The sequence below is a fragment of the Adiantum capillus-veneris genome, chromosome 26 (genome assembly GCF_014529385.1).
Source record: "Adiantum capillus-veneris isolate H3 chromosome 26, ASM1452938v2, whole genome shotgun sequence".
NCBI classification, from domain to species: domain Eukaryota; kingdom Viridiplantae; phylum Streptophyta; class Polypodiopsida; order Polypodiales; family Pteridaceae; genus Adiantum; species Adiantum capillus-veneris.
The window spans coordinates 74,739,469-74,753,971 of record NC_140956.1 but is presented as its reverse complement, the minus strand read 5'-3'; the positions used below and the strand labels follow the sequence as shown (position 1 = coordinate 74,753,971).

Here is a 14,503-nt window from a genome sequence, read left to right as displayed (position 1 = left end):
TGAGAACCCATATGTAGGCCAAGCAAGTCACATTGCTTAAGCACGCTTTCATAAACCTCCTGCAATGCTCCTTGAGAAAAAAATCCATACTCTATAAAAGGAATACATCAAATTGAACCCCAACAACCAACTAGTGGCTTGTATGTTTGCCAGGTCGCCGTCTTGGAATCAAACAATCCCATGTCAATAACTTTACAAGAGCATGTAAGACCAATGTGGAGCTCGAAGTATAGGACTGGAAGCAAACTATATTTCTAATGCACCCTGGTGGAATGCCTCTACAAATAAATTCTACCTGATGCTTCTTCTACCCCTGCTATTGCTGCTAAATGCAATAGAATGTGGGGATTTCAAAACAAGGGTTGGTTGTTGTCAAACTCCAACAAGTATGAACCCTAACATGCTCACTTAAACATCGGGTGGAGTGGAAGTAGGTGCCCTTCTCAAATGGGACTTGCTTTCCAAGAAAATGGATGTTGTGGCAAATGCAAGAAAAAAGAAACCTTAAGCACCCTAAACCCTAAAATATGTCAAATGAATGGTGTGCCAAATGCGAGAAAAAGAAAACCCTAAAGCACCTTTTCTCAAAATTCCCGATATTCATCAATGGTAGAAATGGGTGCACTACAAATGTATACAGATGTATGTGGAACATCAAGATCACAAAGCAAAGGCTCACCTTTGCTCACATCCCTCCAGTTGTCTAAAAGCCTTTCGAGCATAGTTCTTGTATTTCCATTGGTCTATAAGAAATGCAGCCTACTCAAGACAACATTACTGCTCATCAAAGATCATTCCCATTGGATGCTCTCGAGTAGATTATATAGAGGGTGTATCTGCCATTGGCAAGACAGACGATCCTATGTATGCCAAGATCTAAGACAAGATGTAAGCCCCACCATATAAGATATTGTACGTGCGGGCGAGAGAGACAGAGAGAGAGAGAGAGAGAGAAAGAGAGATGATGTATGATATTATTGTGAGAGAGACCTATCATTTCAACCTTTGTTTTGGAAAAGCAAACTTGAGCAATGGAGCTTTTGGAAGACACAAAATCATGCCAATAGCAGCATACAATATTTTTCCATAAGCACCTCGGCACTCGTCAAGATCACCTCAATTGTTACAAGACTAATGATACTGCTCAAGGCCAATAATATCACTAAAAGAACCTTCTTTACCATTTCCTTGATTATGGAAACTTGTACATGGCAAACTCGAAAAAATAAAAGAGCCCATAGCCAATTGCATATGGGCCTGAGAATGAGCTTTGACAACCATTCCTTTGTGTAAAGAGTTCCAACTCGAGCACTAAAAAAATTCAAGCATCATGCAGAGCAAAGTATGTGCAAAGTATAATCCTCTGCAACTAAAGCAATTAATGCAACTAAGGCAATTAATGCGTCGGAAAACCAAGGGCCTAGTGCTCTCTTGATCCAAATCTAGCCACACCACATGACAGCAAACCACCAACATGAAAAGTGGTACACTACCATTCAATCTTCTTCATTAGTCCATCATCGGAACGGTACCGCCAGCAGCAATGATTTGTTTCTCCAGCTGCATCCACAAGTGATTGAAAAGTCCCAATTTTTTCTATGAGCATTGTGCCCTCACATATAGGTTGCTACACATTAAGCTTACATGGCAGCCACACATACATACCTTCAGCAAACCGCCAAGCTTATTTTGTATGAGAAGGAACTCTTGTTTGATGTGTTGCAATGCTTGCAAGCACCTACACAAACTCAATCATTCCTGAGTGTCGTCGTATAAATGTCATAACTCTATGGAGACTAGTGTTGTCACGACAAGATTTAGGAGCATTTAAAACAGCACACACAAAGTTCGTAGCATATCCCTTATGCACACATGAAGGTAGGATATTGCTCTCACCCTTCCTTGTTTCTTGCCTCGGCATACGAACGAAAATCTATACATACAGATTTTACGCGTTGCGCTCCAACGCTACAAACAAACACAGACATCATAAGACCACCATCATAAATTCGTAAAGATGACGCACAAATTTGAAAGCGTGTAATTAGGTTGGGGGCACATGCCCATCATAGCTGCAATACAGACCTGGAACTACTCCCTTTAAACTGATGAACATATGCATCCACCTTCTTGTAATCAACTGGCTCTTGCTCTCTGCATGACAAAATTTGATGTGATAATTGCCAAAGATTAAGAAGGGGAAAAATCACTTACAATACAAAAGGCTAGCTGAACTTACAATGCTTTTGTGAGCTCGGCTAAAAGCCTCTGCGAATCCTCGAAGAAAAGGGTTATAACCTCTGACACAAAATCTGGATTGCTGGCATCTTGGAGCATTTGCAGTTGTGTGAATTGGTCATCCAAAAAACCCTGCAAGATGTTATATGTAAGCGGTGCTCAAAAACAAGTACAAAAAGCTCTTGTATCTTGTGTGTGGGTTAAAAATGGGGAGTTAGCCCCTAGTTTTTCCATACATCAACCATACGTCAAGCTCAGACGTGTATGAGATTGTGGAACAACTATGGATCTGACACCCCGAGGATTCCATTACAAAGGATTCCATTCGGCACACTAAAGACAAGTCTACATATGACACTTAAGACAATACAAAGGAGCAACCATAGATTTCTGCAAGATCAATCATCATAGTACAATACCAATAACAATTATGACTCTAAGTCTCATGGTAGCTAGTGTTCATTTTAAATCATGAAGGGATTTGGTAAAATTCAATCATTACTTCAATCGTACTCGGACACGCCCCCAGTCGGCCGGGTCCAGAAAGACCTATGAGCTTCACAGTTGGTCTCTATATATTAAAGCAGGGGAAACTTGATGGAGGCCCATCTAGAGTTGTGGTAGTCGCAAGGTTCAGGTTAAGGTTAAGGCCGATTGTGTTGGCCTTAACTTGATGGAGGTAGGGTTGTCTCAAGAAACCTTTGCTGCACCTTACTTTTGTGTCAAGGGTCCATTGTTCACTGCACAATCCTCGAGCGTTATCGTAGTCGCCGTCGTCGAAGGTGATTGTGACTCCTCTACTTAGTGTGATTGCTGATGGCTTCTCTGGTCTTCCATAAAGAGAAGAAGATGCCACATGAGTAACTTTTTGAACTCATGTGATGTAACCAGTCAAATTGTTACATTCTACATCCTTGTAGACTTGTGGGTTTCAGCGAGGGGAAGGGGGAAGAGAGAGACTCTCTTTGTGTGCAAAATGTGTGTATGTGTGTTAGTGTGTGTGTGTGTGTGTGTGTGAGAGAGAGAGAGAGAGAGCTTACATCTTGAAAGAGTGAGTTGGTGAGGTCGACGAACTTCTGCTGCAGCTTGGCCACTTCCATAGAACCTGCTTGTCCTCTTCTTTTGCTGCTGCTGCTGCTGGTGACGATGGGTGATGATGATAACCCGCTCTAAACGCAGGTCCCTGTCGATGCAGAAACTGCAATTACGATCACGCAAACAAGGCAGGCTGGATCGCCATATCTTCACATCACCGCATTAAAGCCCTGCCCCTCTCTGCACGCCTCCCTCTTCTCTGCTCAAAATGTTTTCATTAATCTCTCTCTACCCCGACTCTCTGCTGAGAACTCTCTCTCTCTCTCTCTCTGTGTGTGCGCGCGTGCGTTCGACGTCGCTACTGCACGCGTGCGCGCGTCCGTAAGGAACCTGTGTCAGCAAAATATAGACACAGGGCAGAGCGCGATGCGATCGAGCTGATAGGCTGCTTATTTAGCTGCTGCTCAGTGCTAGCCTTGTGGGCGTGTGCTAGAGAGAGAAAACGCCTAGAAGGAATCAGAAGGATTCACAATATTATCACGAGACCTAGAGAGAAGGACGCTGCTTTCAACTGCTATAGGCAACACATGCGGCTATGCCAGGCTGCCTGCGATTGGGTGCAATTGGTAGGGACGTGTGTGTGTGTGTGTGTAAGAGAGAGAGAGAGAGAGAGCGAGGGACAACTGCTCCTGCTCGTCCGCCCCGGACTCGCGTGTACCACGAATCACGATTAAGGTTGCACTTTGTCAACCTGGATCAGAGAGAGAGAGAGAGAGAGAGAGAGAGAGAGAGAGAGAGCTGGGTGACGTCACTGTGTGTGAGAGAAAGTAGAGAGAGACGTTCGGGGCGGCTCACGGGGGTGCGAGTGTGCCAGAGAAGGTGATGGGAGAAGTGAAGGCCAATAGTGTGAGTCACGAGAGAGGAGAGAGAAGGCAGCGGATTGGAAGATACGCGATCTAGCAATAGGGCAACTTGGCAAGACCTTCGTTTACTTAATTTTGTGCCTCTCTTTGTACTCCAAATCTCCAGGATTCTTCAAGATCTCCCAGATCTCCTCCCCTCTAAGCGCCCACTCCCCCCAACCCCACTTTTCCTACTCTAAGGGTCGTGCCCCATACATTCCTATGCGATTCCCACAAATTGTGGACTAGGGGGGGCAAAAAACACTGACAACTCTGCTCCCTTCGAATGAAATTTCAGTGCTTTGATCTCTAGCTGTGGAGTGGTGTGAATGCATAGGCTCTCCCTGTTTCATGCTAAGAGTATGGTCACACGAGGCTTAGTTTGTCGTAAGTCTGACAACGAAACCTTTCCACCGGCATAGTTTTGTAACTGTGCCTAAAAAGGAACAGTTACAAAACTATGCCAGTACGCTCTTGGTCAGCTCCCTCTCTCTCTCTCTCTCTCTCTCTCTCTCTCTCCTATCGGAACCTTCCGCTTCTCTCTCTACTTGCTACTGCCGGTCGCGTTCCTCTGCGACCTGTCAGATTCTATCCAGGCTTAGTTCTCACTAAGCCTCGCGTGACCAGCCTAAGAACATCTTCCTTTTCGAAGAGTGGAGGCCGCCTGTTTCCAGGTGGCTCCGGAAGGAAGGTTCTCAATTGCTACGCAAATCACATCTTGCCAACTCCTAGCACGCTCCTAGTTAAAGACTTTGTTCCACGCAGTCTAAACACCCTCTAAGGGCACATGCATGGCACATCGCAATGGCGACAACCACCATAGTTGATCTGGCAATAATATTTTGCCTCTAAGTCTTATCCTTGAAAGTAGGACTTGGCATGAAGCTAACCATTGCAACTCTCTTTAAGATTATGGCAAAGAGACAATTTCAATCGTACAAACCACATCATGTGCATGAACAGGCTTGGTGGTAAAATCTTGCGTCTTTGGATGCTTATAGTTTTTGTTCATGTGTGTACCCTTTCTGCCACCATTACATGGGTAAACTACTCATTCTCTAGCCTCTACGATGAAAAAACCGCCAATACGGGACAAGGTCTAATAAGAGCCCTCTCTAGTAGCCATTACAACCAGGCAATTACATACACTTAAATCCTTGCTCCATACTATATCCCCGATAGCTTCAATCAGCTATGTCTCGCCTTATCACATCTAATGCCCATAAAACACGATCAAAGGCATGCTCTTTGTTGTCGTTTTGCACCTAGCACACCACTTGCTTGGCTAGGGTTAATTTTTTACGTGCATGTTATCTTCTTTGGGTATTCAATCCGTTCTTTACGAGTAAATATGTGAACTTCCCTTCAAAATTAGAGTGCTTTGTTAGGTGTGAATGGACTTTAGCCAAGTGGTGTAAACAAGTTAATTAAAAATAAAAATGGCTTGCCTTTTACATTAAGAAAAAAAGAAATAAAATATAATTAAGGAAACTTACGAACACAAAATCAAAGCAAATTACTCTCTCTCTCTCTCTCACACTCAAACACACACACACACAAGGCAACTTATGAACAAATAAAAGAGAAGTAATTTTTTTGAAAAAAATAATTTTCAAAGAAACTGAATAAGATCTTAGTAGAAATGCCACCCACTTTCTTTTCAAAAGATAATCAACTCTTATTGAAGCATCTAATCATTAACTTTTTTTTTCAACACACCAGAGGGCCCACAGGGGGAGGTGCTTATCCCTTCCAAATATTAGCCATGTTACATGGTCGAGCAAGGGCCGTGTACCATCGGGAATTTAATCATTAATTGGAGCCAATACTAGATTCTTAAAAGCTATGACATCATGCTATCATGATTTGTTATTAGCTGAAGTTATGACAACACTTCAAATCAAAAAATCTCATCATTTAGGATTTAGCCAAAACAATGTGTGCGTGCGATGGGATGCCTCTCTCCCTACCTGTGAAGCTGTTGTACATAGGGTGTGTGCGTGTGTTTCAAAGTTCTTGTACTCTCTTTAAAAAAAAAAAAAAACAATGTTGTCCGCCTAAGAGGGCTCCCCCATAGGCCCTCTAAAAGCACATTTGAAGGGCCCTCTTAACTGTTTCAACACATTTGAAGGGCCCTCTTAACTGTTTCAACGCTCCCCATAGCCACCCACGAACTCCATCTTGCACTTTCGAAAATTTCTATAACTACATACTACATTTTCGCTAGGGGGTATATCAACCACCCCCCAAGCTAATGATTCGCCTTTTCACAGGCAATGGCCGGTTAGCACAAGCTATTGCTTCGCTTGGAATAGTGTTGTTGCTGCCAACACACCGCTTTCTTGTGTGCAACCTACTACCACAGGGTCTATGGGGTGCGTCTACTACCGCAATAGAGTCTTCAACAGTATGCAGGGCCCTCGAAAATGGGGGATGTATGGGGAAGCCCTCTAAACGAGACATACTGGCATGTTCTCAATGAAGATTCTGCTCTATCTTCTCATAGTAGTGGGTGCATGAAGTACCAGATAGACTTGAACCCTAGTGCTTAGGATCACAGAGACGTCACATGTGCTAACCATCTCGACATGCTCAACTCGTTGACGTCACAGTCAACAAGCCATTATAAGAAAAAGCTTTCATCTCCCTTTCAACTCACTACACCCTTCTCTTGACCCATAGCTGTGTTTCCTCTATTTGTGCATGATGTGCATCTCCCCAATTGCATACTTGTCTATTTTTGTGCCTTGCATCCCCACCAATTTCTCCTTCAACTTTAATTTTTGGCTTGTGCTTCCCGGTGAGATTTATAGAAGATTCTTTTTGGTTTTCTTTTTAGAAATGTGTAGCAAGTAGGCAGCCAAAACGACTTTTTCACAAACCATTAATTAATTAGTTTGGGGGGGGGGGGGGGGGGGAAGAAAAAGGAAAGGGTGGGGAAAAAAAAGCGAAAGGAAAAACAAGGGATAGGGGTAGAGGTAGGGTTGGGGGGGGGGATGGGGTATTTGTTTTTTTTAGTGCTTAAGGGAGCCCCAAAGGTAGCCAAGGCGAATAACCTAGTGGTTTAGGTCGAGTTTCATAGTATGTACTTAATGAGTTCAAATGCTACTCATTAAAGTTGATTTTAAATGGTGATGTGCATGGACATGCTAATTGGAGATGCTAAAAAATCTAGAGGAGATTCTATGTAATGAAAAACAAAAATAGTAGAGCCCGTAGAGTATGTAGAATATATTTAGTCTTAGTATATAGTGGTCTTCCTCATGCAAAAAAAGTGCAATCTAAATCGATACTTCTTCTTCTAGAAATCAAAGCTAAAGCATTGATTCTTTGACTAAATCTCTAGATACCTATGCCACTTGCCTAAGAAGGAGTTTGTTATCTTGTGGTTGTGTAGCAAGTAGTATATACTAGTCTAAGTATATACTAGTCTTCCTCATGTCTAAGTATATACTAGTCTTCCTCATGCAAAAAAGTGCAATCTAAATCGATACTTCTTCTTCTAGAAATCAAAGCTAAAGCATTGATTCTTTGACAAATCTCTAGATACCTATGCCACTTGTCTAAGAAGGAGTTTGTTATCTTGTGGTTATGTCATTTCAACCATTGATGCGGCTCTGTTTTACAAAAGAACATATTGGGGTGATTAAATGCCTCTAGCTATATCCAACCTATATATTACTTGGTGAAGAGAAAGATGTAAGTGAGAGAACAAAATCGAGAGAGAGAGAGAGAGAGAGCGAGAGCGAGAGCGAGAGAGAGCTTCCTCTTCATTAAAGCATTTAAAACAAAGCTCAAAATGGTGTGTAGCTTTGTGAAATTTAATTTTTTTTAATAAGTACTACTAAGGTAAACACATGAAAACGAAAAGCAAGAAAAGTTTGAATCTTTAACGTTTGTATTAGTCACATCTTTAAGCCTTGTTACACAGTGGCTACCCAAGTTGGTGTGTACACCAGCATTGCCACTCCGTGGAAAAAGCTGAGAGGAGGTGTGAATCCTGGGTTGGGCAACGTCTTGGGTGGTCAAGCTACCTCATCCAAGGTTGGGTAGGTTTGAGCCGACAATGCAGTCTGTAAAAGTTAAGGTAATAAGCTATTTTGCTTTCCATGCATGTTACAGCTGAACTTAGACAAATGATATCATTGTGTGTACCATACACGCTTCCACGTAAAGATGGGCTAGGAAGAGGTAGCTTTTGGTTTGTATCCAACCTAAGAAACCAACAAGTAAAGTCCAACTTTTAGAAAAAGAACATGTAAAGTGAGGACAAATCAAAGTCAAATAAATGGAGCTATCTCCCCAACTTGTTGAATGGCTTTTCGGCAAGGGAAAGCAAGGCTTGTTTCAGCAAGCCAAAACTTGTTCAATTGCCTTTTAGCAAGCCAAAGCAAGGCTTGATATGGCAAGACAAAACTTGCAAGTTTCCTTGGATGGGGGAGTTTGCATAGCCTCCCAAAGATTTTATAACACATGGAAGCGTGCCATTCCCACAACATCATGCAATCATAGATGGTTTCCTCACTGCATTGTCATTTCTAAGTAGGGAACTCTTGGCTTACCCATTTTTGCACTAGAGCTTGATTTTGGATATACTTTCATAATCAATTGTAGCACTTTTGGATGTCAAAATCGTATTGAAATAGGTTGGAAAGTCGCCTCTTTTATATACATTCCTTGAGTTTGTTTACAAGAAGGAGAACTGGTATCTTTGGACAATTGTGAGAATGAATTATAATTGAGACATGTTTTTTTGAAGCTGCTCCCATAGATTCACAAGACTTATCTTACTCTTCTGTTTTCAACAAATTTTTTTATTCTCAATGCACATGAATTAAAAAGTAGCAAGGATATTCTTATTTTTATGCCTTTAAATCAAGCTTAAGTTCCAATAATCAACACACTTGCCACCATAGCTTTCATTCCTATGATCTTCCATAAAGAAAAGAAATAATAAAAAAAGCCCTTTGGAAGAATATAACACCCCTTGTACGAACACAATTTTAAAGCACAAAAGAACCTTACCTAGTCGGTATGAATTATTATTAGCACAACATGGAAGCACAACAAAATCTTCCTTGCATGTAAGTTCACTTATCTTCCTTTCACGACTCTCTAATGTAATGTCATCTAAGTTGCATTGTACGTTATATGGTGTACATATAATATGCTTTAATCGGGTGTATTATACAACAATCAAAATGAAACGAATCTATTATATGGTGCCACATTAAAAATAAAGAAACATCATTTCGTATAATTTCTTTACAATTAGATCAAAATATAGTTTGATAGAACTATTTATTTCAACCAAACTATATTTTGATCAAAATATATTTAGATTAAAATAAACAGTTCTATATCGAAGGTATTCACGAGTCTTTCACCATTGTGGGCATCTTTTTGAAAGGTTTGCCTTGAGGTTGATACAAAGGTGAACTCTCAAAAAAAAAGAAAAAAAAAGCCATTGAGATTTATGTTACCATATGCATGTGGTAGTGACGTTGTGAACACACTTAGGACCGACGGGGCTTTTTTTTCCCTCACTAGGAGGTTTTTTTCCCTCATGCATTGTATATATGCCCATCACTCTAGGGCTATCTTATCTTTCCATTGAACACTAAGTAATACTACTCTCTATTGTGTGCCTTGAGCTTCCTTCGTCTTCTCCAAGCTGTGTGTGTTTCCCTGCAACCCTATTTCCAACAATTTGTATTAGAGCAGGTTGCATCCTCCTAGGCTTAGTCGCCAGCACATGGCTGCTCACTTTCTTTGATTTTTGTGAGCTTTGGTGAGCATCAACAGGTCAACAAATACTTCAAAGGAGCTCGTAGACCTAAGTGATCTGCTCAGATTTTTTGATTCGGGCTCATTTCGGTCATCGTTTCCACTACAAGCAGTATTGTGCAGACAATTTCATCCTTTTGTGAAAAATTTATATCAGTGCCATTTTTTGCATAATTTAGGTCCCTTACAAGTCTTCTTCGGGTTGTACTACATAGCACGAGTAGTCCTGCTTTGTTTCTCCTCTTCTCGGGTGGTTTTCACATCAGGTGTAGGCATTCGCCATGGGCCCATGGCTGACAACAACATTCATGTGTAAAAGATATTTGCTGCTGAGGATAGATTGGATGGGGGACAATTACCCAATGTGGACTTACATGATGCAACATGTTCTTGTGTCAAAGGGTATGTGGAATCTTGTGCAAGGCATTGATGTACGTCCTGGTTCTATGGATACATGCGATGTTGAGGATGTTGTAGGTTTTGGTGGCAGGATTGTTGTTGCTAGAGCTATTTTGCCTACGGCTGAGCAAGCTTGTTGGGATGAGATGCACAGGCCCATGCATTGATTGCATTATCTATGAAGCACACTATTACTCCTCACATCGTTAAGCTGAATCTACAAAACAAGCTTAGGGAATTCTAGCTGGTCTTATGCAAGTTGTAATGAGGCTAAAATTGCATTGCTGCATAAAGAGCTGGAGTCAAAGATTATGCATGAGGAAGATGAAATGGAAACTTTCCTTAATGGTTTCAAGGATATCAATGAGCAACTTATTTTTGCAAGTGAAGTCATTTCTGGCAGTTCCCTTGTGCAGATAGTCCTTGATACATTGCCAAATTCTTATCAGACTTTTGCCAGTACTTCCAGTCTTATGATCCAAGGAAATCCTAAAGTTACAAGTTTGATGTTTGATGCATTATGATGTAACATTGCTGTTGCAAGAGTCACTTTTAAGAAAAAACAAGGCTAAAAAGTGTGCAATTGAACAGGCTAGGAAGTGTGATACCCTTGAATTTCCAGCAGTACATTTTTCACTTGAGTGTCCCACACCTCGACATCATGTCCGTTCATCATCGCTACCTTGTAACAGTGGGAACTTAGAGACTGAGGCAACTTGAGATGTTTCACTAACTTATAGTTAATGAAATTGTGTGAAGCACCATCGTCCACCAAGATCCTTGGAGATTGGGGCAACTTGAGCCATTTCACTAACTTATAGTTAATGAAATTATACAAAGCACCATCATCCACCAAGATCCGCACCTTGTGCCTTTGGATGACCCATGCATATGCACCAACTCATGTGGATTGAAGGTCGACTACCACATGGAGGCTGTGATATAGCATTCATGCACCACCTTGGTGTGCTACTTCCACATTAGAGAAACAAGAGGAGGACTCAAGAGGCAACAATTGCACCATACACATTGCTCTCTCTTTTCCTTGGACAACAAATTTTCCATTGGGACAATCCTTTTACCGTGCCCACTTCTTAAACATGTGAAAATTATTTTTTCTTTTTTAGTTTTCTCAAACTCTTCAATGGACATAGGACCCTAGACCTATTGGGTTCCTTGGAGTCCTTTGAACGGTAGCTACTATAAACTTTCTTTTATTGTTCCCATGTGTGCGTGAATTTTCATGTGCATTGGTAGCCCATGATTATTATGCAATGTTTTCTCATCGGGATCCTCGTGTATATGTGCTTGCGCTATATCATCCTCAAGCATCTTGGGATCCTGAATCTTGACATGCTTCTTAAGCTCTAGAGTCAGACCCTGGATGAGCGAGGGATAAAACCATGCACTTGTTGAAAGGATCTAAATGACATCATGGAAGTGTGAGATATAATCCAACAGTGTTTTATGTTGACAAATAGCACTATGAAAATCTCAAAATTTTGACTGCGCCCTTTTCTCCGTTTTGTAGAGAGAGAGTCCAAAATGGGCTAGCCACAAAAGAGAGAGGAGGGTTTTGGTTGGGGGGGGGGGGGGGGGGGGGGGGGGGAAGAGGGGGGACAATTTTTTGTATTTCAAATATTACCGTGGGTATAGCCGCTAATATTACCACGATTATTGCCGCCCTAATTTTCGCATCCATTATCGAACCCCACTTAAATAGCGCTTAAACATTCAAATGGTGTTTCCCTTTGTTTTGCTTGTAAATAATAATTAAAGAATATTATTTAAAATTTCATATAAATAAAAAAAAGATATTAAAACATGAAACAATAGCTATGTGGATAAATATGAAACTACGAAGAGCTTGCTCCATCCTAGAGCTATACATGTGCCTCCATGTAAATCAAGCACCGTCAGAGATGAGAAGCCAAACATGGACGACATCTTCTATCGAGGCATGGGCATGATAGAGTGAAGTGTGCCCACATTTTACCACATGGTAGCACCTATGTTAGTTTCTTCAACCTCTATCTTGCAACAATGTGCACATGGCCTACACTTTTGCAAGAATCTTTCTCATTCTCTTGCTTATCGTGGATATTTCTGCCTTTATTACCGCTTCTACTATCGTACACACATTTTACTCGAGCAACTGCATCCATGCACTCTTCGCATATTTTGTGTCATAAAATCTAAAATCTAACCAACCCAAACGATTTTCTCATATTAAACTGATCATTTAATGTGGGAGAATAAAGGGGAACAAGGGTTGGAATATAGACACGTGCTTATGGATCTATCTCAACACGGGGCCAAGGTTAAAGGGTTCAAATGAGAGATGGTATGTCAAAGAGAAATACTAGCTAATCGAGCTTAAATACTTTAGGGTTAGCTTCATTAAAGACCTCCAAAGGCTAGTGTTAAAAGTGCTTTGACCTTAGGCAAGTGCTTGAGGTGGGAACCTAGCCCAAGCTTGAGGTGCTTGTCGTGCTTGCTGATTAAGGTGAATGTCGTGCTTGATGACAAAGGTGCTTGTCGTGCTTGAGGTGCTAGGGCTGAGCTTGATGTGGAAACCTTCTCCAGGCTTGAGTTGAGCTTGTAGTGAGAACCTTCCCCAAGCTTGAAGGATCAAGGTGTTCCCAAAATTCGTCAACATGATCCCTACTCAAGGGGGCGCGAGCCTTCATTGTAGGAGCTAGAGAGAGAACACACACACCCTCACACAAGTCAAGCATGGTCTAAAGAAGTAATTAGGACACTTGTCAAGTTCCTCTTCATGTTGCCCTCATGGTGTGCCTAAAGCCTATTGGTTGGCCTCTCAAGGGGTCGAATGATAATTTAGCAAATCTATTCAATTGATTGTGCATTTATCAAGTCCTCTCTCTCAAAGGGGAAAGGGGGACACTTGTCCCAAGGCTAGCATGGTTGCTTGATATGCACCCTGCATGTGTTTGGCTAGGCTTGTAGGGGTGCAATCATCCTCTAGCATGAGCTATAAGGGGGGTCGACCAAGGAAGCTAGGGGATTGCTTGCAGGGTAGACTCTTCCGTGCGCGCATGCACAACACACACACACAGACACACACACTCTGTAACATTTAATGGCATAAAAACTTGTGTGTAGCGGAAATTAGCATGAACATAGTGGGCATTTCATTAGAATAGATTCCTAATGAGAACTACAAGAGTGCTTGGGTGGAGAGAGCAACAAAAAGCATAACACATAGTTAGATAGCATGAACAATACTTTCAAAAGAGAGAGAAATTAAGCTATTGACAACAGTTGAGGACCGGATTTGCATGGAGCCGGTCCCCCCTCCAAAAGGCTTTGTATTATGGTTTCTCCCATCAAGAGAGACATTGTACAATACAATTCTTTGTGTTCCTTCAAGACTAGCTAGTGCAATGAAGATGAAAGCTTCATGCACTAAGCAAAACACTTAACAAACACAACATTAATTATCCCCGGTCTCAGACCCAAGACCTCACACACCTTCGAAGGTGGTGAGAGCTAGCAGAGTATGAGAGTAGATTGAGAGGAAGAAGTAGTATCTTACGAGAAAGATATACATCTCCTCACATAATCACTCATATTAGCATAGCTTAGCTTAGTAATTAGCATGGTAGAGGAGATGAGCATGCATTGAAGCTTGGCTCTTGGTTGGATTTGCATCCACATGCCAAGAGTGTGTCGATGTAGGCTTCTATCTCACAAGCTTGGAGTAGGTGATGAGCTCTCCATTAAAGCTTGGGAAGAGATAGTCTTCTTTTCTTCACACATGAGATTGTGTGAGTGTGTGTGTAATAATGCCTTGCAAAAATCAGCCCCCTCTCTCTCTTGGGCGAGCCCTCTTGCTATTTGCTCTTGCTCATCCCTCATTGGACCTCCCCAGGTCAAGCCAATGACTATTAAGCAGCATAAGTGATAGCCTTCTGACATGTGTCCCCCTTTCCCCTTTTGTGAGAGCTTTAGGTAATAAATAATTCAACTAAACTCTCATTGGACCCCTTTGCCTCCTGGCCAATAGGAATCAGGCAAGCCATTGGGTTGTTGAATGCTCATTGGACCCCTTGGGAGACTTTCCAATAGTCTTCTAGAGGACTTAATTCTCATTGGTTCTTTTATTAAGTGTTTTTAAA

At 41.7% G+C, this 14,503-nt stretch overlaps 1 protein-coding gene across 1 annotated transcript; it reads right to left on the bottom strand.

Annotated features, from left to right (window-relative positions):
• Nucleotides 1-1,159: 1,159 nt before the first annotated feature.
• Nucleotides 1,160-3,770, bottom strand: LOC147423665 (histidine-containing phosphotransfer protein 1-like). Its single transcript, XM_086501769.1, has 6 exons — nucleotides 3,279-3,770; nucleotides 2,240-2,370; nucleotides 2,086-2,154; nucleotides 1,897-1,968; nucleotides 1,666-1,738; nucleotides 1,160-1,560 (listed from the first exon to the last, which is right to left on the bottom strand). The coding sequence occupies exons 1-6, from the start codon at nucleotides 3,336-3,338 to the stop codon at nucleotides 1,510-1,512; spliced, it is 456 nt and encodes a 151-aa protein (XP_086357895.1). The 5' UTR covers nucleotides 3,339-3,770; the 3' UTR covers nucleotides 1,160-1,509.
• Between the last annotated feature and the right edge of the window lie 10,733 nt (nucleotides 3,771-14,503).

What these genes read in the sequence shown, in the direction of transcription:
- LOC147423665 (XM_086501769.1), bottom strand. Translation starts at nt 3,338, where the DNA reads ATGGAAGTGGCCAAGCTGCAGCAGAAGTTCGTCGACCTCACCAACTCA. An exon ending in CCAACTCACTCTTTCAAGAT is followed by an intron (nt 2,371 to 3,278) that starts GTAAGCTCTCTC and finishes AACATCTTGCAG; the next exon opens with GGTTTTTTGGATGACCAATT. An exon ending in GAGGCAAGAAACAAGGAAGG is followed by an intron (nt 1,739 to 1,896) that starts GTGAGAGCAATA and finishes GAGTTTGTGTAG; the next exon opens with GTGCTTGCAAGCATTGCAAC.